The 25,563-nt window shown below is 44.6% G+C and overlaps 1 protein-coding gene across 10 annotated transcripts in view; it reads right to left on the reverse strand.

Annotated features, from left to right (window-relative positions):
* Positions 1-25,563, reverse strand: part of HMBOX1 (homeobox containing 1) — a 125,321-nt gene that overhangs the window by 53,388 nt on the left and 46,370 nt on the right. For 8 of the 10 annotated variants that reach the window (XM_063153189.1, XM_063153196.1, XM_063153191.1 and 5 more), the window contains exons 2-4: positions 23,850-23,933; positions 9,518-9,997; positions 6,730-6,815 (exon numbers count right to left, since the gene is read on the reverse strand). In XM_063153189.1, coding sequence (XP_063009259.1) covers positions 6,730-6,815; positions 9,518-9,997; positions 23,850-23,872 — 589 coding nt within the window. In that variant the 5' untranslated portion in view covers positions 23,873-23,933. Of the gene's footprint in view, positions 1-6,729; positions 6,816-9,517; positions 9,998-22,647; positions 22,732-23,849; positions 23,934-25,563 lie in introns of all 10 variants that reach the window. The other 2 variants (XM_063153192.1, XM_063153193.1) reach the window with 2 other exon arrangements.

A 25,563-nucleotide genomic window follows, 5' to 3' on the forward strand; every position in this document is an offset into this window, starting at 1 on the left:
CACCCAAACACAGCCCTCAGACCCTGCCAAGTTTACATCAAGTAACTGTGGAAGCACACAAGTTAATAGCAGAAGAAGGCAGTGTAAGTTGATAAGACTCCCTGGCCCAAAACAAGGCTCCAGCCTAGCTGAAATCCTGCCATGTCCATGCCTGATCACCACTGCAAGGTCTGAAAATGTGCAGCTCTTGGCCTATTATGATTTATAAAAGCCATTTCTTGTCCTGGGCTGTGGGACACAAAGGTTTGTGTCACTGCTTTTGGCTGCCCTGCTCCCATTAATTACTCACTGGGTAACAGCTCCAGTCATTTACTTGTTGTTTACTACAGTCCACTTACACTCATTGCAGTGAATTAGTGTGTGTTGAGTGTCTGGATAACAACCTAAGATACAAACACAAAGCACTGGTAGATAAAAATTATAAATAGAGATTAAATGTCTGCCATGAGTGGAAAATCTGAATCGTGCTCAAGAGGCTGCCTGACACTGGCACACGTGGCTCAGATGTCACCACTCCAGACAATGCGCTCAAGGGCAAGGCACAGCAGCAGCAGGAGCCAGAAAACTCAAGCTGGGTCTTGCCATGTCCATTTTCATGGAATCACAGAAAAATACGAGTTGGAAAGACCTTTAAAGGTCATCTGGTCCAACACCCCCTGCAATGAGCTGGGACATCAACTGGATCACGTTGTTCAGAGCCCTGTCCAACCTGACCTTGAATCTTTCCAGGGATGGCGCAGACACCACTTTCCTGACCAACCTGTGCCACCTTCATTGTAAAAAGCTGCTTTCCACAAATTATGCACTGTCCCAATGTCCTGAGCTGCATCAAAGTTCTCCCAAACAGAGCTGAATCTGAGCTGGGATCCTTTTGTGGCTGTCACTTACCCACAGCAGCTGAGCCTGTGACCTACTGCAGGTCCTCACAGCTTAAAAAGCTGCTTCTGTAAAATGTTTAAAGGCATAAAATTTATCTGTACTCAGCAAGGTTGAGGCCCCAAAAGTATCCCAACAGCTTGACCAACCCAAGTCACATTCAAAGTCTTTCAGAAGAATTCATCCAGGATCTGCCAGATCCCAGGGCTGTGGGATCCAAACCCATCCTTAACTCCTTTCATTGTAAAAAACCAAATCTCCCAAGCTGTCATGTCAGAATTTCTTGCATCTCAAGTGGGTTTCACACAGCTGACTCACAGGACAGTGACCATCAGGACCCTCCTGTCACACTGTCTCTAATCACACTCTGCTTTAGGGAATTGCACTGGCAGGAAAAAAAATCATCCTGCTGCCAGAAACAATTGATGAAATAACTTTTCTGGAGTACTTATATTGATGAAAAAACTTTCTCTAGAGTATTTATATTGATGAAATAACTTCTCTGGAGTACTGAAAATCCAGTTGTGCTGAGGAAATTCACTCTCCAAGTGAAGCAGGGACCTCAAGGAGGGCTGTGGTGCTCTGGGCTCAGCAGGGCCAGGAACACACCTCGTTAAGGACACCAGCAGTTTTCTCACAGAAAACACTGCAGGAATGTGGTATCCACAAAGGATTATTGCAGCTCAGATGCTGACTGCTTGTGTCACACTCACTCCTTCCCACAGCAGATAAACAAACCAGTCTGTGCTCACTCTCCTGGCCAGCCCAGCTGTCTCCTACACAACTGATTAGGGGAGAGTTTCCCCTTCAAATATATAAAATAAATGGCAAAATACATCATCAAGAGAAGGCCACTCTTATGTGTAGCTCAAATCTGCTCACAACCCTCAACTCTGCTATTCATCAAGTCTTTGGGAACTGGTTTTCACCTTCACTGATAGATCTGTTCAGCAGCTCTGCTTTGCATTTCTTTCATGTTTCTTTCAGGAGAGGTTTTCAGAAGCACCTGGAATACGTCAGAACTGGAGAAGAAAGTTAACTGACTGTGTTTTAATTCTTCACTTTGTAAGCAAGTCCCAGATTCAGAGAACAAGTGCTTGCAAAGGACATCTATCAATTTAGGAGATTAGCACAGCTTGTTTACAGAAAACCTGCAAAGATCAAAATCATAACAAACAAATCTCTGTTGTCAGGAGAATTAAAAAAAAAAAAAACCAGGAAGGAAAATGTTTCTCAAAATGCAGCTTCATGCCATTTGAGATGATCAATAATTCAGGAATTTTCTGAATTCTCTTCAGAGGGGAACTAGTTAAGTTTCCCTGTGTATTGGCATTTGCTCAGCATCCCTGTGTGTGGGTTCCAAACCTGTGGGGATTTTATTTGTTCCAGCAGTGCTCCAAGGCTGCCCTCCACTGCACGTGTGTTTAGCATAATCTAAAGCCAAGTCTTGGAGATCTCCTATCAATTAAGACAGAGACAGGAGGACAGGGCTGGGTTGTACAAGCAGAATAATTGGGAAGGGTACCAGAACTGCACCCTGGAAAGCTCTCTGTTATTTAAAAACAACACAAAAAATTACTTCTGTATTTTACTGTTGATGGTTTTGTTTGTTTTTTTTTTTTTTTTTAATGGTAGCTTGGTTTAAATATTTTTAAGAACTGAAAAAACTGAATTGAAATTTCTGCTTTGTAACTTCAGGAAAATAAGGGTGTTTTTTTTATTCCTTCCCTCTCTCTGCGTAAAAAACAGGGAAGGTAATATTTCCAAACCTTGCAGAGGCCTCATCCATCAAACCACTTCAGCCCATCTGCAGAGGGCTCATCCCTGTGCTCTCCTCCCTCTCTCCTTTACTACAGAACAGAAAGACATCAGCTCCTGAAAATATTTCCCCACCCTCCATCTAACTTTGGAAGCTCAGACAGCATCTCTGAGAGAAGTTTACATTTCTCTCTCCATCCTCTGCCTCCTCACCATAACCTGGTGCCCAAGTACAATTTTTGTGGCAATTTCAGCAAATTCCACACAACTTACTTCAAAATAAATTTGATAAATTTTGGCAGCTCACCTGCTCCACGTGGGGCTGAACCCCCAGCCCTGAGCAGGCTGCAGTGATGTTAAAGGAGCTCCAAACACCAGGAGAGGAAATTCCGCAGGAACTATTATTAGCTCCTGTTTATACTGTCATTTTTCTTATCAGTAGGAGATTATTTATACAGAGCCCAACCCAAGTGCTTCTTGTTTATCTTATTACAGACACCATTAAAAAAGTTTCTATAAAAAGCAGCTCCTGTTTTTAGGACCAGCACTAGTAAGTGTTATGCTAAGTTTTTGCTGCTTATCAATCATTCTTTATTTTCAAGTCACTTTTTAATACCCTGTTACTATTTTCCAACCTGCCCTGTCCTCTCCATACACCAGGCAGCCCTGTAGAACGTCTTCCAGGTTTAATTTTTCCTGTCAGATTCATTATCTAAGTGACTTTTAGAGTTTCTGGTAATTTTGTAAGGATCAAGAGAGCCTCAACATTTTTCTCTTGCAACAGCTGACTTTAACCCTCAGCTCTGTGTTCCTCTCTCCTGCATCCTCCCTCTCCATCACTTGCTTACAACAGGAAAAACAAGAGGAAAAGATGTTTACTGATGCAGAACTGCTCTATAGGACTATGGATTCTGTAAGTGCTCTGCAAGGTTAGAATTAAGATGGGAATAAGGAGAAATGTGTTCCTGAATTAAAGTGTAGTTTGAAGAATTAGCAAAATTAGGCAAAAAGGAGGTTTTGAGGGGTCACAGCTGCAGCAGAGGTTTCTGCACCAAGGACAGAACATGGCAAGTTACAGAATGGGGATAAATAAGGTCATAAGGACAGAAGAAACAGAGAATTGGTGGAGGTTGTAAGGAAAAGTTGCCAGCAGAGGTAGCAGAGCCAAGCCACTCTCCTGGACAGAACCAGCCATAAATTTTTCATTTCTTTTTTGCCTCTTCCCAGAGCAGAAGGGAGAAAGACTAAAAGCCAATTTTTCTATTTTGCTCTTGTACAACTAACTTTTTACAGAAAATCTTTATCAGTAAGACAGGGGCTGTAAATCCTGAGCTGATGCCATTTGGGATCACACACTCTGCAAAGCCTCTGCCTATACAAACTGGATTTTTACTGAACCAGAAGCAGTTTCCAGACATTCCTTGGGAGTCTCTTCCCCAGCTGAAAGGGATGTTGGAGGCATTGAAGAATATTCCAAATCATCCAGCACTCATCAGGCTGAGACAGCTCTGAAGGGACAGCCCTGGGATGCTCTGCCCCGGATCTCTGTCCTGAGCTATTTCAGTCACTCCTCACCACTCCCTGCTTTGGAGAGGAAGCTGATGTTCCTGCCTGCTAGAGCTGAGCACACTCTTTAATCTGCTTTTTCCAAACATCTCTTTGAGATTTGCCATTTCCCTCAGATAAGCCATTACTATGTACTTAGGGGTGGCACATAAGTGCTACACATCTGCTTACACAAGGCTGGGGGTTGATTTAAAATCAATCAGCTCCCACCCAGCCCAGGGAGGATGACTGGGATGCAAAGATGTACTGGTTTCCCAAGGATTTGGCTCAAAAACAAGATGATAACACAGTGCCTTCAGCTCAGCCCTCATTCTGTCCCACTGACACCCTGCAGTATTTCTCTGGTCTCTCTGTGAGCACATTGTGGGTTGGGTGGGAAGGGTGTGAAATTCAGGCAGCCACGTCTCAAGGGGATGGTTTGGTGTCATTTACTCACAGGAGGAATAAAGAGAGCTCACAAAAGCTAAATGCCAACTGAATGCCCACTGAAACCCAAGAGAACAGGCTCGGGGTGGAAGGAGGGAAAGGATCAGGTGTGAAGAGATTGGTCTTGCCTTTCCTCCAGCTTCTAGCAGGGCATCAAACACGTGCACCAATTAATCAGTTAATTATACTTAGATTCATTCCTTTCATTGACACAGACTTGGATCTGGTGTGGTGATTCTGATTCAATGACCCCACAACTGGCCAAAAAACCCCCAAACATTGGCTCCCTTTGGAAATACTCCTTTTGTGCAATTTTCCCCTCTTTGCACAACTTCTCTTGCAGGGGAAGCCAGCCTGACTTGCTGGGTGCTATACAGAGGTTAATTCAGGCAAGGAATGAACAAAAGCAGGGGAGGGACCCACTAACTACCAAAATTTTAGAGTTCATGTACAATTTAAGCAACTCAACTTATACATTAATTTTTGAAGTATTTGTGCTAACATCTGGTAAGGCCAAAAACATCCCTTACATTTACACAAATTGGTAATCTCAGGATTTTCAGGATGAACCTGAGACCAGGGAAGGACAAGTCCTTTTTCCCAGGATCACAGAGGAGTTGGAGATATGGAAAGAATTCCTGGCTCTGTGGCTCAAGCACCAGTTTGTGCTTGCCCACATCAACTGATGCCACGTCTGCAAACCCACGGCTCCCAGACAGGTGGATTCCTATGACAATTCAAATCCTGGAAATATCATAAAATAACAACTTTCCTCCTGCTGCTTTGGCATTCCCAGACATCTAGGAACCTTAAAAATTATCTATTTCAAGATTTTTATCCAAGCTTGGGTTAAAAAGTTAACAAATCTTAGAGGTGTAACAGGGGATTGAGCTTCCTGAATTTTATCATCAAGTCTTCATCCTAAAGGAAGGGCTGGAGTGAATCCAAGGCAGGGAATGGAGCTGGGGAAGGGGCTGGAGCACCAGGAGGGGCTGAGGGAGCTGGGAAAGGGGCTCAGCCTGGAGAAAAGGAGGCTCAGGGGGGGCCTTGTGGCTCTGCACAACTCCCTGAAAGAGAACAAGGGACAGGATGAGAGGGAACAACCTCAGGCTGCGCCAGGGCAGGTTCAGGTTGGATATTGGGAACAATTCCTGCCTGCAAAGGGCTCTCCAGCCCTGGCACAGCTGCCCGGGGCAGTGCTGGAGTCCCCATCCGTGCAGGAATTTAAATCCCTGTGGATGTGGCACTTGGGGACACGGATCAGTGGTGGCCTTGGCAGTGCTGGGGGAGTGATCAGACCCAATGGTCTCAGAGAGCTTTTCCAACCAAAATGATTTTGAGGCTGCTCCAGGCAAGGCCTGTGTGCCTGGAAGGGGGAAACAACAACACCTCACCCCAGGGTGGAGCAACAGGACTTTGTAACCCTCTCTGGAAAGCTCTGGGAACACACCCAGGGAAGAAGTGGCACCACTGCAGTGAGTTCACCTGTCTGGATGTGAGAGAGAAGGCTCAGGGCACAGGGCACCCAGAACTGCTGCTCCTCCAGGTAAAACCTGAGCTGGTCTGGTCATCCCTCAACCTCCCTTTGGATTTTCATTGATGGTGACTCAAATGATGGATAAAACTTCCAACTCTCATCCTCCAACTCCTGGCTGCAGTGGTAGCAGCTATAGCTGTGTCTCCTGACTATTCATATACTTTTTAATATATAAATACACATTTATCTCTCTCTCTCCATACCCAGAGACGCAGATATGCATCTATTTGCCGCACTCAACAACAATTTAAGAATTAAGGAAAACCGTTTTCATTTTAAGATAAGAACTTCAGGCTTTATTATAATGCTGTAAAATAAAATCTGCCAGCACAAGCCACAGGAAAAAAAAAAAAAGAAAAAAAAAAGTGATTCACTGGGGAAGTTCCATGATGTGCAGGACAATGGGTCTTAAATCAAAGGCATACATTATCATGACTAAGCTGACAGATCTGCACTGCAATGCAGAAAGCCAAGTGATATTCCAACATCTGCACCGTGCTCAGACAGGCAGCTCAGACACAGAGATTCCCAAAATGAGGAAAGGACTCCCCTCCCCAGGCTCTTACCTGTTACCTGTGCAACAACTGCTTGGGAAATTCTCCGGTTGGCAAGGAAGGCTTTGATTTCCTCCTTTATCACACTGCTGTCCCTCCTACCAAAACAAAACAACAACAGGACACACAAAAAGAGGGACAGACCAAAGTGCACCTGCAAGATGCAAAATGTCTTTATTTCCTTTATTTAGGGGGCAAGGAGTGGGGAAGGCTGGCATTAAAACAGCCCAAGTGCCTCAGTGCTGGACACTTCTTTTAACAAGTGTCACGTTTGATCAAAGAACCACAGCAGGAGAATGGATGACTCATGTCCCATATAATTCATATTAGGTGCAGCACTGCCATATGGAATGTACAAAGTTTCATTACACAGGGATGAATAAATCTCTCATACCAGCATAAAAACCTCACTCGTAAAAATGAGGCAGAAAAATAAAAAATAAAGGATAGCAGGGGCTGCATGGTTAGTTGCCCAAATGAATATGCACAGACCAACCTCCTCCAGCATCCCAAGGAAAAGATCCAAAATTTTGGAGCCTCTGTCCTCACACCCTCCTTTAGTCCCCTACTTAGTCCAGAGCTTGCACTGAATGAACTGAGGTCTTTGTATCATTTTTACAAGGTCTGCACAGGTAGTTCAGAAGGGGCTAAAACTGTGCTAAAAGCAAATAAATTGTGGCTGCACAAGCACTGTGATACACAGCAAATTTCATTTGCAATAAACTCATACTTTGCCCCTCCTCTTCCTCTCTCCCTTCCTGAGAAGGGCAGACAATTAAAACAACCTTTATTAGGCCTTATGAGACATTTCCCTTCCCTTTCTCTCCTCCTGCCCCAGCTGCATTGAAGGCAGACTCAACCTTGCAAACGTAAATGGAAAATGAACGCTGTGCTGTGGGCTCATTTTTATTTCTGTACCCAACGCTCATCATCCATATGCCTGCAAACACAAGCAATTTCAGTTTAAATAAGCACTAAAAGCATTACCTGAGACTCACTGCACAGGAACCCAAACCTCAGCCATGGGAACTTGGCACTCTGCTGTACTCACCCCCTTCCTGCACAATTCCATCATCCTGCAGCCGACAGCAACTGAGGTTGATCGGCTTTTCTTACTGCTCATCTCTAATCCTCTCCCCCAAAAGCCACATCTTTCCCTGAAATTTCCAAACTACTTCCAACACATTTCTATTCTGGAGCTTATGGACTCCTGTCCTCCCACAGGTACTTCAGGAATGGAGCAGTTTTTGGGGGAAAAAAGAAAAAAAATTCCAGCATTATGACCAAAATTGTTTGGAGACATTTGGCCTTTCCTCTTATTTCTTTGTGCTCTCAAAGCCCACTGACTGACTTTCATCCTCAGGAGTATAATCCCCTCCTTTCATCTTTGCCATAATGCTGAAAAGAAAGCTGCTAAAAGTAAAGGAAGGTCAGCCCTGAAAAAAAACCAACACCCCAATGGCTCTCAGAGAAAACTTCTGCTTCTTCTTTATTATTTGTACTTTCCTGCATCCTTCTGCAAATCCCTGCCACAAACTATAAACAAACAGCATGCATCCTCTCCAGATCCCACTGGATATCCAAGCTGGATTCCCTACTCTCCCTCTATATGGAAAGAATTACAATGGGTGTGAAATAGTGGAGAAGGAGTCATGTGAATGGATATTTGATCAGAATCCTGAATAAAAGTAAAAGAGTGCTCTAACATCAATCCCAACTTTTGGTACAGCACTGGAAAAATTATTTCAAGAGTCAGACTGTGGGACTGGGGCTGCCTCCACAAGGCAGGTGAGAGGCTCTGGGATGGTGACCCCTGGAGCCCTGGCAGGAACAACTGCCTGGAGCAGCTCCTGCTCTCCTGATCATCATCAAATCCTCATGGAACGGTGTGGGTTGGAAGAGACATTTCAGGCCATTTAGTCCAAATCTACTGTGATAAGCAGTATCTTCAAGCAGATCAGGTTGCTCAGAGCCCTGTCCCACCTGACCTTGAATATTTCCTGGGATGAGACACCCACCATCTCCTTGGACAACCTGTGCCAGCATTTTACCACCCTATTTCAGCAATCTTCCAACACACCCACTCCTGCTGAGTGAGAGGCTCTGGGATGGTGACCATTGGAGCACTGGCAGGAATAACTGCCTGGAGCAACTGTCTGATGCTATCATCATCATCATCATCATCATCATCATCATCATCATCAAATCCTCATGGAATGGTGTGGGTTGGAAGAGACATTTCAGGCCATTTAGTCCAAATCTACTGTGATAAGCAGGGGTATCTACAACTAGATCAAGTCGCTCAGAGCCCTGTCCCACCTGACCTTGAATACATCCTGGGATGAGACACCCACCATCTCCTTGGACAACCTGTGCCAGCATTTTACCACCCTATTTGAGCAATCTTCCAACACACCCACTCCTGCTGAGTGAGAGGCTCTGGGATGGTGACCATTGGAGCACTGGCAGGAACAACTGCCTGGAGCAACGGTCTGATGCTATCATCATCATCATCATCATCATCATCATTATCATCATCAAATCCTCGTGGAACGATGTGGGTTAGAAGAGACACTTCAGGCCATTTAGTCCAAACCTACTGTGATAAGCAGTGGTATCTTCAACTAGATCAAGTTGCTTAGACTTGATCTTCAACTATCAAGCCCTGTCCCACCTGACCTTGAATATTTCCTGCGATGAGACACCCACCACCTCCTTGGACAACCCGTGCCAGCATTTTACCACTCCTGCTGAGTCACTTCTCACCTCCCCACCACCTTTTACAGAGACCATCACTCACCTCATCAGCTCCTCCACTTTGTCGTCGATGTCCAAGTCCTCCTCGGAAGCCTCGAAGCTGTAGGACCTCTGGGCCAGGCTGTTGGCCAGCGGGTAGCGGGTGGGCGACATCTTCCCGTTGAAGGCAGACAACCTCTCGTTACTCTCCCTCCCGTTCTGATTCGTAGTGCAAGGCTGTGGGGAGGTGTCGTAACTGTTGCTCGGGGACGGCGACATCCCCGAGTGCTGCGTCTGCGTGGAGGCCGTGGCCGTCGAGGACGACGCCGGCACGTTGTTGGTGCTGTTGCCGTAGGAGCCGCCTCCGTAGCCGGATCTTCTCCCGAATTTGTCGCTGTGCTCTTGGTCCAGACGGTCCAAGGTTTCCAGGGCGTGCAGGATCTCATGCCTGGTCATTCCCGTGCGTCTCAGGCGCTGCAGGAGGTCGATCTGCTCTATGGTGAATCTTGGCTCGTCTGTGTAGTGAGACATGGTTTCCAGCAGGCTGGAAATGAGGGAAAACACAAAATACTTCAGTTCAATAATTCTATGTGGCAAATGGAAGGTACTTTATAAATTCTGGCAGCTCCAAAATCCACCTCTACATGGCAGCTCCAAAATCCACCTCCAACCAACCTCAGCAGGACCTGCCATGAATGCCAATCTCACTGCACAGCAGGAGTGCTCCAACACCATTTCAGACCTCTCCTGACATTCCCAACACATACACCAACCCTGTAGTTTGTGCCTTTTTGTGCTCTATGGTGAATCTTGGCTCATCTGGGTAGTGAGACATGGTTTCCAGCAGGCTGGAAATGAGGGAAAACACAAAATAGTTCAGTTCAATAGTTCTACGTGGCACGTGGAAGGTGCTTTATAAATTCTGGCAGCTCCAAAATCCACCTCTACATGGCAGCTCCAAAATCCACCTCCAACCAACCTCAGCAGGACACCTGCCATGAATGCCAATCTCACTGCACAGCAGGAGTGCTCCAACACCATTTCAGACCTCTCCTGACATTCCCAACACATACACCAACCCTGTAGTTTGTGCCTTTTTGTGCTCTATGGTGAATCTTGGCTCATCTGGGTAGTGAGACATGGTTTCCAGCAGGCTGGAAATGAGGGAAAACACAAAATACTTCAGTTCAATAATTCTATGTGGCAAATGGAAGGTACTTTATAAATTCTGGCAGCTCCAAAATCCACCTCCACATGGCAGCTCCAAAATCCACCTCCAACCAACCTCAGCAGGACACCTGCCATGAATGCCAATCTCACTGCACAGCAGGAGTGCTCCAACACCATTTCAGACCTCTCCTGACATTCCCAACACACACACCAACCCTGTAGTTTGTGCCTTTTTGTGCTCTATGGTGAATCTTGGCTCATCTGGGTAGTAAGACATGGTTTCCAGCAGGCTGGAAATGAGGGAAAACACAAAATACTTCAGTTCAATAATTCTATGTGGCAAATGGAAGGTACTTTATAAATTCTGGCAGCTCCAAAATCCACCTCCGCATGGCAGCTCCAAAATCCACCTCCAACCAACCTCAGCAGGACCTGCCATGAATGCCAATCTCACTACACAGAAGGGTTCATTTTCCTTGGAGTGCTCCAACACCATTTCAGACCTTTCCTGACATTCCCAACACATACACCAACCCTGTAGTTTGTGCCTTTTTGTGCTCTATGGTGAATCTTGGCTCATCTGGGTAGTGAGACATGGTTTCCAGCAGGCTGGAAATGAGGGAAACACAGAATAGTTCAGTTCAATAGTTCTACGTGGCACGTGGAAGGTGCTTTATAAATTCTGGCAGCTCCAAAATCCACCTCCACATGGCAGCTCCAAAATCCACCTCCAACCAACTCAGCTGGACACCTGCCATGAATGCCAATCTCACTGCACAGAAGGGTTCATTTTCCTTGGAGTGCTCCAACAGCATTTCAGACCTTTCCTGACATTCCCCACACCTGCACCAACCCTCCAGTTTGTGCCCTTTTGTGCTCTATGGTGAATCTTGGCTTGTCTGTGTAGTGAGACATGGTTTCCAGCAGGCTGGGAATGAGGGGAAATACAAAATACTTCAGTTCAATAGTTCTACGTGGCATGTGGAAGGTACTTTATAAATTCTGGTATAAAACTTTAAGATACACACACACACAGAGCAAAATCCACCTCCAACCAACCTCAGCTGGACACCTGCCATGAATGCCAATCTCACTACATAGCAGAAGGGTTCATTTTCCTTGGAGAGCTCCAACAGCATTTCAGACCCCTCCTGACACTCCCCACACCCTGCAGTTTGTGCCCTTTTGTGCCCTATGGTGGTGAATCTTGGCTCATCTGGGTAGTGAGACATGGTTTCCAGCAGGCTGGAAATGAGGGAAAACACAAAATACTTCTGTTCAATATTTCTACATGGAAGGTACTTCATAAATTCTGGTGCAAAACTTTAAGATACCACACAGAGCAAAATCCACCTCCAACCAACCTCAGCTGGACACCTGCCATGAATGCCAATCTCACTACACAGCAGAAGGGCTCGTTTTACTTGGAGTGCTCCAACAGCATTTCAGACCCCTCCTGACATTCCCCACACCTGCACCAACTCTGCAGTTCGTGCCTTTATTTTGTTTTTGATAAACCACTGCCACAGAGACTGTGGTTGCTCAGTAATTATGGCTGCAACTCGATCCCAGACAAAATTTTGCCCAGCGTTAAGTACCCATGAGACAGGAATCTCAGATTTCTGTGGTGGCCACAGATCTGAGTTTTTCTGGACAAGTTTTCACCAGTTATGACATGAGATTTATGAATCTCTACTCTTTCAAATCTTAACTACAAAGAGTTCGAGTTGCCCTAACTTTTGTTGCTACCTTGAAAAAAAAAAAGAAGATAAAAACACACCCAGCGGAAATTCTAGTGGCCTGTAGGACCCAAGCTGATTTGACTGAAGTTGGATTTCTGAAGTTAGGAACTTTTGAACCTGGAATGTTGTCACAGATTGCCTGCCCTGACAAGGAAAGTGCAGCACATCCAATTACTCCTGAGCTTTCATTTAAAGAAATAAGTCTTCAGCTTTTTCTCCTCAAAAGATTGACTTCTTAGGCAACTTGACCATCCTGGTAGCTCAACAAAATAATTTTTAACTCCTAAACCTCCCAAGGTGCAACAATAATGAATATTATTTGCTGCAAAGCCCAGAAATGGAAATGAAAAAAATCCCAGTATGCTCCCTTAATCGTGCTTCATTCCTAAGTCTCCTGGCTACAGATCCAAATGTCACACAAACAACAAGATCTCCTCCTTCAGAACTCTAGATCTTGAGAAGAAGGGATGGCAGATGGAGGGCAGGCAGAACTTGGCAAGCAGAATATGGCATTTTCCATCCTTCTCAGGAATCTTCTCGTGAGTCAAGGGTTTATTGCCATTCCTGCAGGAGAGCAGGGTGAAGAGATCGCTCAAACTCCAGGAGACGTGACAGAGCTGATGTACAATCCCTGAGAGCCAGAGCAAATCACAGCTGAGGGAAAGTCAAGGAAGGATTCCAAGGACCCTGTGAAAGCCAGGAGAGGGACGATGGCTGTCAGGCTGAGAAACCTTCCAGGGCTGCCTATTCCTCCCCACACATTTTGAGGATGACTCCTTATGTCCATTTAGAGGACACAGTCTCAAGCTACATCAGGGAAGGTACAGGTTGGATGTTAGGAAGAAATTTTTCACAGAAAGAATAATAAAGTACTGGAATGCTCTTCCCAGGGAGGTGATAGAATCACCATCTCTGGATGTGTTTAAAAAAAGACTGGACATGGCACTTGGTGCTATGCTCTAGTTGAGGTGTTAGGGCAGAGGTTGGACTTGATGACCTTAGAGGTCTCTTCCAACCTCATCATTCTGTGATTCTGTGATTTCTGCCCTGGCACAGAGAAGTTCCTAACAGGAGTCATGGAATGACTCGAGATCCATAGCTGGGGCTGAAGAACAACACTGAAAACTTGCTTGCTGGAACAGAGCTGAAGCAGAGCTGTAAAGACAAAGATAGGATACACAAATCCACAAAAATGGTACTTGCAGCCTGGGAAATACAGAAATGAGAAGAAAATCTCATCTTTGCCCTCTGAGCTCCTTACATTGTTCTGTGGGAGAAGGAAGCAGGAGGACAATGCAAGGGGATGACTCCCATCCAAGAAAATGCCTGTGTGAGAAGACAGACGTTCCACATCCACATCAGCGCTTCAGCCCAACGGGAATGTGCTGTCCTCCGGAAAACTGATTACTGGAAACGTCCAGGCCATTTAAAATTTTCCAAGACAAGCACCCAGACTCTGCTGAACCACAGGAGGGCATGGCAGGCAATGCAGCAGTCGAGCTGCAACTGACTGGAATTGTAACAACCACAGTTTGGAAGTGGCATCCCAGGCTGAGACCTTCGGAGCCTGGCGGGGAGCGTTTGGAACCAGACGTTGTGTTCTAGGTTTGGCCTCTGGGGGAGGAAGGGCTGCTCCATCCTCCTCTCCCAGCTTTGGGGAAGTGTGACAAGGATTTTACTGACTCATCGCAGCCAGCTCTGAGCAGCACCATTTTCAAGCAGAAAAATCTCTTTAAACATCTGGCCTTGAGGTGGTTTTCACTGGGTATGCCAGCTCACCCTTCCTCAGGGCAACACCTGGTTTGGGATTCTTACCAGTGTTTCTAATGTCACCATTTCCCAGATCATTCATCTGTCAATACCAAGTTTCATGTGCTCAGGTTCTGTGTTTGAACTGGAGAATTTAATGAGCCAGAGCCTCCAACCAGAATTACCTCCACTCAAAATTCCTACTTTACAGACTCTTCAACATTTAATACTAAAGTATACTTTAAATTATTTAATCATCCATTTAATCATCCAGACACAGAAACCCAGAACTTTTGTCCTTGTAGCCCATGAAGTAAAAAACTCCCATCTGACAAAAACAAGACTTTCCAGATGGCTTCAAGAATGTCAAGCAACACAGAATCATGGAATTACAGAATGGTAATTGAAAGGGGCTGTAAAATCATTTAGTTCCACCTTCCACTATCCCAGGGGGCTCCAAGCCCCATCCAGCCTGGCCTTGGACATTTCCAAGGATGGAGCAGCCACAAATCCTCTGGGCACCCTGTGCCAGGGCCTCACCACCTTCTGCAGCAGTTGGTGGCCATGGCCAGCGATTCTCTCTGAAATTTGGGTGTCCTTCCTAATTGGTCTAAAGCGCCAGGGCTCAGCTCCTGGATCTGGGTGCCCAGGCCAAATTAATCTCCTTTAGTGAATTACACACAATGATTTGGTGAATCCTAAGTGTCCTTTAGTGAATTCCAGCTAATGAAGTGCAGAGTTCTCAGATGCAGGGGCAGGGGTTGACCTCTTGTTGCTCGTGGCCATATGAGGGAAGAGCTCCAGCCTCAATTCCTCAATTTGTCCTTCTTTGACACAGCTGAGCTTGTGCAGGAATTTCAGTTCACAGGGAGGCAAAGGCTGCTGGGCAAGGCCACCCTCTGCCCCAGGAATAAAGATATTAAATGATTTCCACCTTGTGTTCTGGAGTCCTGTTCATCAATGGACTTTAAAGCCTTGCAGAAACAAATGTAAGAGCAGCAAACCTAATTAACTCCATGATACTGTGTTTAACCACTGGAAAAATGTGGACAACTTGAAAAAAAAAACCAAACTAAAATCAATTTTCTGCTTGTCTGTCCATGCAAAGAATTATTCCAACCCTACAAAATTTTTAAGGCAACTTCTGGGTAATTTTTAAGAGGTAAGAACACTGAAATTAGAATATCTCCCTGCTGGTCTCGCTAATGTGATAGAGAGATGCCCAAGTGCCTTGTTTATATTTGCACACTCAGCAAATACTGCACTGACACATCTCATTGGTCTTCTTGATCTGGAACTCCTGTTCCCATCTTCATGTGCTTTTCTACACAGCCATGAGATCTAGAAATAATGCTCCTGAGGGACTTTCATGATTGAAAACAGCTGCAGGAACTTGGAATTTTCCATTAAAACCCCAAAACAAATATTGCAAAATGTGGTATTATTGAACATGTTCCAACATTGCCAACTATCCACAACTTTTTAATGAATAACTACAGCAAGCATTATTTCAAACTGTTACTCGAGCAGGGCTTTGGTAATTTTCCCTTTTTAAAATATTTTAATAAACTTATCCTGTTTAAAGATCAATTTACAAAGCAGTTAATTAAATCAACCATTTTAGAATCACCCTAATTTCATTCACCTCATTAACGAGTGAATATTCTCCACCACTTCATCCCCCCCCCACACTGCAGTAAGAGCCTCTTATCCTCCTGCACTCCTCTGGCTACCTGTAATTCAATTTATTTCCCCCTCTTTTTCCTTGTGAAATACAATCAACTGCAAAAGTAGCAAGGAATAAAATAAGATAGAGACAAGCAGAATGATTGGGGGGTATAGGAGAAAATCAAGATGGAAAATACTTTTCCTGAGAACAGGACTGTGGACTGACTTTGCTGTAGGCAAACTCTGCTGCCTGTGTAGCAAAATATCCTCTACATCCCATGCTTTATCTGCTATCAATACTCTCACCACTGACAATGGGCTGTCAAATTTGCTTGGGGAGACACCCAAAAAAAGAGAGATAGCCAAGGGAGAACAACTGCAAATTTTTCTCCCTGAAATTTTGCAAGCAAAACCTCTGCAAATTTCTAATTAAGCTCAAAAGTAAAAGTGACTGATTTTTTAACAACTGAATCTTGCCCTTTAAGACAAAGTTTCTTTAGGTTCTGGCAGAAAAAAATGTAAGGAGCCTAAAATATCAAACTTATTTACATTCCTTACACTAATCATCCCCCAAAAAGATGGGCCAATTGTACCATTCTAAAGCATTAAAACTTCATGCTCATCTTTCACAGCTCATCCAAAAGCAACCTGAGGTACCGGAATATCAGACTGAAGGGAGAACTCTAAGGAGGTAAATAAAAAGGAATTTATTTTCCAGCACAAACCCCACAGATATAAAATATCCAGCAGGTCCCAACCAGCCCAATGCAGTACCACTCCTCCTCCTTCTGAGGGGAGGCTGTTCAGCACTGCCTGTCCTTCTCATTCAATGAAGATTTATTTAAACTCATTTTTTTAAATTAATTTCACCCTTTGGATGTGGGGTTCCCTCCCCAGTTTGACTGTTCTGATCTCCAGTAGGGATATGTGGCTGGACTGCTCTCCTCCCTTATTTTCCTGCACTATATAGAGAAAAGTAAGGAAAAACACATCAAGGGTTTCTCACCTACTCTCACAGCCCAAGCCCACGCTGATACAAGAATCATTTACCCAACACTTAACTTTCTAGGTGATGGAGCACAGCAGAATAATCCCATAAAAACAGCCACGAGCTAAGTCCATGTCCAATTGAACTCGCAGAAGTTCAAAGCAATTCAATTACCCGTTTGGGAATAAGGCCAGACAGCAGCCTTAACACCTCTAACACTTGAGAAAATGGCTCTGGACTCTTTAATGATCACAAGAAATCACTTTTTCCACTCTTCTACTCACTGTAGATGAGTAGGAAGCACTCTAGCATCACTGAGGAGATGCTCTTCTGCAGAGGTCCTTCTCCAATTCCCATTAAAATTCACAGCTTTATCTAATAAGCAAAGCTCAGGACTTACAAAACCAGTTGAGCTTTCTGCTGTAAGACCTATATTTGATATAATCTGCATAATATGGATGTGGGCAAGAGCCAAAGTGTTCAGAACAGGATCCTAAGTCTGGTAATTGGTTTAAGAATGATTCTGATCGAGTCCCATCAACTGAGGAGAGCAGGATGGGGAGAGATGCCAACATTTCCCCTTCTCTGACACACAGCACAGGGCAGGACACCCCTGCACTGCTCAAGGGACATCCAGGATTGTCATCTCATTTATTACAGCAACAGCATTTTTCACAACATCACAGGCACCTCCTTGGTGTCACTCACTGCCATCTCACCATTTAAATGGGAGACCAAAATCACGACATAAATGGTGGCTTTCCAGTTGAAATAGGTTTTTCCAAAGTACACAGCTAAAAAAAACACTTTCTATAACTTGTTAATTAAACCAGAGTTTTAACTACCATCACAGTTAGAAGCTGAACTCCTTAACCTGCTAGATTTTTCTCCTGTGTGTCTGTGCATCCACTATTGGTGAGAACTGCAGCCTGAGCAGCTCTGGAGGCGGATCTCCTCCTGATATTAAAAAGGGGCATTAAGGATGGCACTGCTATTTCCAAAGCAATGTAATTTGCTTATCACCCAGCCTGACATTCAACCACCAAATCCACATGAAGGACTGCTCCAGATGCTTCCTATGAGCACCACTGACTACAAAGAAACTCCACTTGCAGCTGCTCACTCTGAATTTTTAACCCTGGTTTAGGTTATGCAAGCTTGTTTCTTTCTCCACACATATTTACGATATCCAAGGACCAAGCATAGTTTCACTCAGTCCTTCCTTTCCTACACAGAATTCTGGGCTGGTGTTGGTTGGAAGGGAGCTCAAAGCTCATCTGCCATGGGCAGGGATGGCACTGAGAGATGAGGCTGATCAGGGCCCCATCCAACCCTTCACCCCATCCCAAAGGATGCAGTTGGTTCTTACAAGACACTCAAAGGAAGGGCTTCATTGAGCTACAGCTGGTCCATAACAGCGCTGACATGTATCACCAAAAAATCCCAGAATCCCAGAATGTTCTGAGATGGAAGGGACACACAAGGATCAAGCCCAGAGGCAAAGACTGTGACCCTTCCAGGACAGCTCTAAGGCACTGCTGGAAGAGAATTGGGGCATTTAAGGCACAACAGTATTCTGAAATTCAAGGTTTGACTTTTTCTGTTCTTACTGAACAAATGAATCTCCTTCCATTCAGAGGCTGGGGAGGCCCTGGCACAGGTTTCTCAGAGAAGCTGTGGCTCTCCCTGCATCCCTGGAAGTGTCCAAGGCCAGGTAGGACAGGGCTTGGAGCAACCCAGGACAGCGAATGGCATCCCTGCCATTGGAATGAGATGATCTTTAAGGCTCCTTGCAACACAAACCATTGTGTGCCTCAATGATTCACAGCAATATAAATATTTCAGAACCACCTAAAACTTTGCACCATATTAAGCAAAGCTGCCTTCAAAACCAGGAGCTGATGCTGTGAATTCTGAGGCGTAACAGAGGATTAAGGATCTGACTCATCACTTATGCTCATCAGTTGCAACTCCAGTATTTTCAGAGGACTTGTATCAGTTTTCAAAAGAGAGAAAGAGAAAAAAAGAAAAAAACCTCAGGCCTGAAGTGCTCATCATGTCAACGAACACAGAGCCATCCTCACCCATACGTTTGCATAATTATCTCCTGCAGTTGCATCTCTGGCTTCTGATTTTCAAAAAAAAAAAAAAGGCCTCTACTCCCATTCATCCTGATTCACAAACAAAATGTAATTCTTGTAATGACTGCTCTCATCCCGGGGAAACGAGAGCCTCGTGCTGCAGCAAGGGGGGAAATCAGGCTCTAAGCTGAGCCCCAGAGCCCCAGCATCAGCAGCTCTGTTTAGGGATGCAAAACAGCAGCTCTGGAATGCAGAGCTGTGCCACACGCCTTCGATCAAAATGGGGACAATTAATAAGAGCAGCCTGAAACTTCTGAAAATAAATCCGGCGTAATCAAATACTCACCGCTACACAAATTAGAGGAGGCAAGCTGAGAGCAGAATATCAACACATCGTTTCTTCAGGAGGCTTCAAGTTTCTCAGCTGGTTAAAGAGCCCCAAACCCCGACTCACTGTTCTACACAAGCTGCTCTTATTCTCTGAAATTCTCTGCTGATAAAATAATTTTAATGGATGCTGGCAGTGAGCAAACCCAGTCGTTTTGCCACTTGGGTGAGTAACTTACTCTGCTTTACATCTCTGGGAAAGAGAGAGAGAACTTGAGATTGATCTTACAAGGCAAAAATATAATATAAATGGCAATTATTGTCATAATCCAAGTCTTACAAAAGGGACTGACCTCTGACTAAGCACAGGGCTGGCAGCCAGATACTTCTGAATTCTACTCAAGGCACGCACTGATTCACGCTGACACCTTATCTGTCTAACCCTAACCTTCCCTACTTCCAAAATCTGGGTTTCCTGCTATTGTTGCAATTCTACAGCAACAAGGCAGGAATTCAAACTCTGAGCCTGGATTCAAGGGCAGAATGAGGGATCAGCAGGACTAACAAACACAGAGAAAAACTGGAGTGGCAGCTGAGTGCTGAACCAGGGCCCAAAGCCCAGACCTGTGCCAAGAGCAAGGAGGAGCTCTTGGGTTTGGGAGCCAAAGACTAAACTTTGGATATATAAGTTCTGTAACAGCTCTCAAAGCAGGACTTGTGTGCTTTAGTTACAGTAAATCTCATGAACACACTGAAATGTAATCCATGTGAAGAAACAGTAATTTAAAAAGTCATCAATAAAACTGAGACATGGGCCTGCCCTAGAGACCAGACTGACACATCCCTGGAAGTGTCCAAGGCCAGGCTGGATGGGGTTTGGAGCAACCTGGGACAGTGGGAGGTGTCCCTGCCCATGGCAGGGGTGGGACAGGATGAGCTTTAAGGCCCCTTCCAACCCAAACCTAAAACACTCTGGGATTCTACAATAATTCATAATTTTCAGCCGTCAAGATTAAAGGGTACAGTGCTGTCTTCTGCCTCCTCCATTTAATTTCAAAATTTTACCAATCCTCTGTTAAAATGTAGGCAGAATCTCAGAACTCTTCCCCAATAATTCTGCCACCTGGGGTATGTAAATACTCCAGTCACAAGATCCCTGTGAGGCAGGCAATAACACTGCACTAATTTTTGTGACCAAGAGCTCCCAGAGAGGGGCTGCACTTTGGACAAGTCCAAATGACTCCTTCAAAGTCACTCAGGAATTTTGCAAGAAGGCAGAACAAGAGCCTGGCCAAACTCTGAGCATTTTCTCACCACACATACAGGGTCCATCTATAGCATCACACACATGACAAAGTGCAGGACAACTTCCAAGCAAAGCCATCACCAGGATTTCCACCACCTCTTCCATACATGAAGAAAAAGAGACATTCCAAAGTATTTCAGGCACTTTCATTCTCCTTTAGGACTTATCACCAGTACTAACAACTAAAACACTTCCTTAAAAGAGAAATTAATTACTTCAGAAAACTAAAATCCAAACCCAGCAAACAGCTGAACCTCACCTACCTCTGCTTTTGTGCTTAACTACAAAGCAAATTATTTTCTACTAGAAAAAAACAGTTTGCAAGTGCAGTATTACTGGCACAGCCTTAGTGAAGACAGAAATTACACTTGGAGAACTCAGAAATAGATACCAGTGTCTCCTTGAAGAAAATAAATCATAACAGCAAAAACCATGGGCTTCTGGCCACTGCTGCTTCCATACTGGAGTTTTATTTTAGTTAAAAGCACTTCAGAAAGAAATTAATATCCTAATTAATGCTCTTAATTAAGCAACAAACATGTCTTTGTGTAACCCAGACCCAAACCAGGGAAATTTCCTACATGACAGACAAGATCCAGTCTACATTCCACACTGCCAAGGCCACCAGTAACCCATGTCCCCAAGTGTCACATCCACACAGCTTTTAAATCCCTCCAGGGAAGGGAATCCACCACTTCCTTAGGCAGCTGTGCCAAACCTTTTTGAGGAAAAAAAACATTCAACAAGATTTTTTTTTAGGTCACTTTTGCTACGAAATCATGAATTAACTCATCTGGTTTATCTTAAAGTGAAACCAAGGACTCAGGCAGGACATTGTTTCGGTTAAAGGAGCTAAAAAAGCCAAATGAATCCTCCCAGAGTCACCCACTATTTACACAATACCTCGTCACTGAAGACAAAAGGAGAAAATCAGCTGAGTTTTCTGTTACCTGAGTTTAATTAACCTGTTCTGTGTCACATCTCAAGGACACTGCACAGGCACAGCTCAGCCTGTGGTGATTTTCTGAGGCACGCTGTCCATTGCCTGCTCTTCAATCTGGGCTGACTTGGTAGAGTTCACACTCTTGTTCTTTTCTTCCTGTTGTTTTTCCCAAATGATGACAAGGCTTCAATCCAGCCCTTCTCCACCTGCATTATTCATCCTGATTTTCTTTTATTCACTCCCCAGACTCCCCTGCCACTGCTGGCAGTTAAATTCATAAGCACTGGCCTGGTCATCCAAGTAAATTTGAAGTGATGGCAGTGAAACTGTCTGGTTCTATCAGAAATCATACTTTGAGGGATGTAAAACATACTGATAGTCATAGCTCACTATTAACACATATTAATTAATCAATATGGACTACAAAGCTCAAGTAATTACTCCCATTTTTATGGGGAGCCCAATAGAGATAAAGCTGTTGGCTCCAGGACTTAGTTTTAGATGAATTCTTAATTCCTGAGAGGCCAAGATCAAGAGCTCTGTGTTCACACCACACCTCAAATCCTCTCCAGCACTGACTCTCATCCTATTAAGGGTAAAATGAGGCAGTGAAATGGTAACTTGCATCCAGGTAACTCCTACTCTTAGGAGTAACCCAACTACTCTCTTACCACAGCAGTTCTGCAACTCTTCAATCACTATTTAAATTCAAACTTTTAATTTTTTTTTTAAGGCTCCATTTTCTTCTTTCCCCTTCACAATCCCATTTACCCTTTTAAAAAGATATCTGTGGTTTAATCTGGAAACTTTCTATCTAAATGGGTCATCTTGGCCCATTTCCTCTAATTTAACACTCTCTAATCCCCTCCAAATAAATTCCCCCCAGTTTTCCCTCAGTCAAAAATGATTCCCCTCTACTTCTACAGCATCTTCCATGGCCATACTGACTGCACATACACTGGAACAAATCAAGGAAGCTGCTACTGCTCTGCTGGGAGGTGGCAGCAGAAAACTGCACAGGGGCAGAACATGACTGAAATTGAGCTAAAGCACAGGAAATTCAAGCTATGCAATTCCCAGTCTGGAAATTTCTGACCAAAGCCTGACACAAAGCTGTGAGATGTCCTTGTGCTCACTGCAAGCACAGAGGAGCTCCGAGGTCACCCAGCAAACTACAAATTACTGGGATAACAAAGATGCCCAGGGTGATGTGGCCTTACCTTCAGACTTCTCTCCTGCTGTGAACCAGATCTTTACAATTTCAAGTGGTGATTTTAATACTGAACTCCAACATACTTCCACAGCTAAAAGGAAGAAGAGGAGGTGGCTCAAGGGACTGGCAGCAAAGTAGGAAACCACCAGCAACAGAAAATCACTAATTAATGGCTTTTTGAAATCCATTGGAGTTTGGTTTCCAACACTAAATCCCTGTCAATCATTATTTTTTGCTGTGACTTCTTCTACAGAAGGTTGTGGCTGCACCGTCACTTGCACTATCCCTGTCCAAGGATACATGTTCATGCTTGAAATAATCCATCAAGGAAAATGTGATAGTAGTTCCTTGCTACCTATCCTGCAGAAAAGGTTTCTCTTTCCAGACCTGACAGAAGGAACAATCTGAAATCAAGAGGTCCAAGTATCTCAGGAATCTGATTGCAGGGGATGAGCATTTGGTTGTGCCTGTAACAGGGATATTGTGAACAGCCATGCAGGACTGGCCAGTGACAGCACAATGCAGGTCAAGCCCTTCCTTTCAGCCTGACAAGCTTCAAAATTTGAATTAATTTGCTTATTTATTGAAGAAACAGCATGGAAACCAATGAAATTGAAGATATATGACAGAAGTAATTAAAAGGAACAAACTGATTTGAAATTCCACAATAAGATTTGGACAATTGGCACTGAAGATCTTTGAGTTGCTTGGACCAACATATCCAGCACCAGGATTAGGTGAGGTGCCCCAGGTTTTCTGTCTCTGCCAGAGGCTACTAAATGAAGGTGGCTCATCCCTTTCAGCAAAGCTAGAGTGGTGCTAAACTCTTTATCCCTCTCATTTGTTCAGCTGCTGTATGGAGATCTCTCCTTTAACACTGATTTTTCTCTGATCAAGACTGATTTTCTAAGAAGTGCATCATTGTCCTTCTGTTTCAGTGACAGAAACGCAGAAGCACAAACAATACATGAGCCAGACCAAGTGAGCAATTCAGTGTTACTACTCCCTAGTTTAAATGTCCAGTAATTTTACTATTTTTGGTTTAAATGTCTTCCCTGGTTTAAATCTTCCACTAAACCAGTGAAACTCTCCAACTCAGCCAACTGCTCATAATCATTGTAGCCATTTCTCTGCTTTTTTAGACAATTTAAAAGAAGAACACCACAAAATTACTCTGGATTGTTATGAGTTTCTTCAGCTTGTACTTACACTACTGGAAAAGTTCTGAGCATACTTTACATGAGGATGGGACGTTACAAAGCCTCTTGAGGGTCTTCAGTGTTATTCACCATTCTGGAAGACACAAGGAAAAGATCCAAGAACATTACAGAGGTTTGGGAGAGGCAAAGGGATCCAATCACATCATTCTGGATAATCTGTCACTAACCCAGACTCACAGACTTCAATGATTCTTATGGAGAAAGTTGATGTCTGGTGTTGTAATCAGTCCAGAGACAAAAATTTAAATTACAATTGATTTCTTTCGACCACAAGTAAATTAATCTATGCAATCATTTAGCCTTATGACAGTTACCTACCCTTTTAACTCACAAAAGCTATTAAAAGGATTATTTGGCCAACATCCTCAAAGAGCTCAGGAGACAGGTACTGTGTTCTGAGGAGGAATGACCTAATAGAATTTTCCTCAGCTATCACTGCTGATGTCTTTCTCCACAAACTAACACAGACTGAAAGGGCTCCAAAAGTCAAACTATTAACAAGAGGGAAGAGAAAAGCAGGATGTTATATCCAGACAGAGCTAGAAAATGAGTGGATACAGCAGCATGGGGAGTTGCATGGGATAATTTTCCTCTGCTCCATTTGTAACATCAGCAATTGTGGATTGCTAATCCATGGAGAGCAGCCATGGATGGAGAGATCTTGGCTGTTCTCAGTGGTTAAAAGTGGTCCAGACATTAGAGAATGACTGTTCCTCCCTCAACACCTGCTGAAGGTGTTGGTGGGGAAGAACTGCACCTCTCCCAGATGGAGCCCACTGGGCACACAGGGATGCAGAGGCACTGAGCTGGTCAGGCTGGAAAAGCCCCCTAAGATCACAGAAACCCAAAATGGTTTGGGCTGGAATGGACCTTAAAGCTCATCCTGTCCCTCCCCCTGCCATGAACAGGAACATCCTCCACCATCCCAGGCTCCTCCAAGCCCCATCCAACCTGGCCTTGGACACTGCAGCCACAGCTTCTCTGGGAAACCTCTGTCAGGGCCTCCCACCCTCACAGGGAACAATTCCTTCCCAATATCCCATCCATCCCTGCAATCTGGCAGTGTGCAGCCATTCCCTGTGTCCTGTCCCTCCATCCCTTGTCCCCAGTCCCTCTCCAGCTCTCCTGGAGCCCCTTTAGGCCCTGGAAGGGGCTCTGAGCTCTCCCTGGAGCCTCTTCCAGGCTGAACATTCCCAGCTCTCCCAGTCTGGCTCCAGAGGGGCTCCTGCCCTCAGAGCAGCTCCGTGGCCTCCTCTGGTTTCACTCCAACAGCTCCACATCTCCCCTGTGCTGAGGACCCCAGAGCTGGACACAGAATTCCACATGAGGTCTCACAAAGCAGAGCACAGGAGGAAAACCACCTCATTCAAGAGCATGAAGAGAAATTGTTACCCCAGCACTCCCAAGTGCCACATCCACACGGCTCCTAAATCCCTCCAGAGATGGTGATATAATCTCTATGTGGGTTTTTTTCCCCTTTTTTCCTCCATGAAGAACCTCATGAACTTTCAGGACCAAAGTCTGGGCTGAATGAGCTTTCCCAGAAGTGGAAGCACTCAGCTTTTGACCACCAGCTTTCCTGGGAGGTTCAGGTCTGTCCATAAGAACTTTCTCCTAACCACCTGTGGCCAGGGAAAGCTCTGGGTGTTTCCAGGGAGGGGAGGTGCTGAGAGTTGGCTGCTGCTCTTCCAGAACAACTCATT

This window comes from Melospiza melodia, chromosome 3 (genome assembly GCF_035770615.1).
Source record: "Melospiza melodia melodia isolate bMelMel2 chromosome 3, bMelMel2.pri, whole genome shotgun sequence".
Taxonomy (NCBI): Eukaryota; Metazoa; Chordata; class Aves; order Passeriformes; family Passerellidae; genus Melospiza; species Melospiza melodia.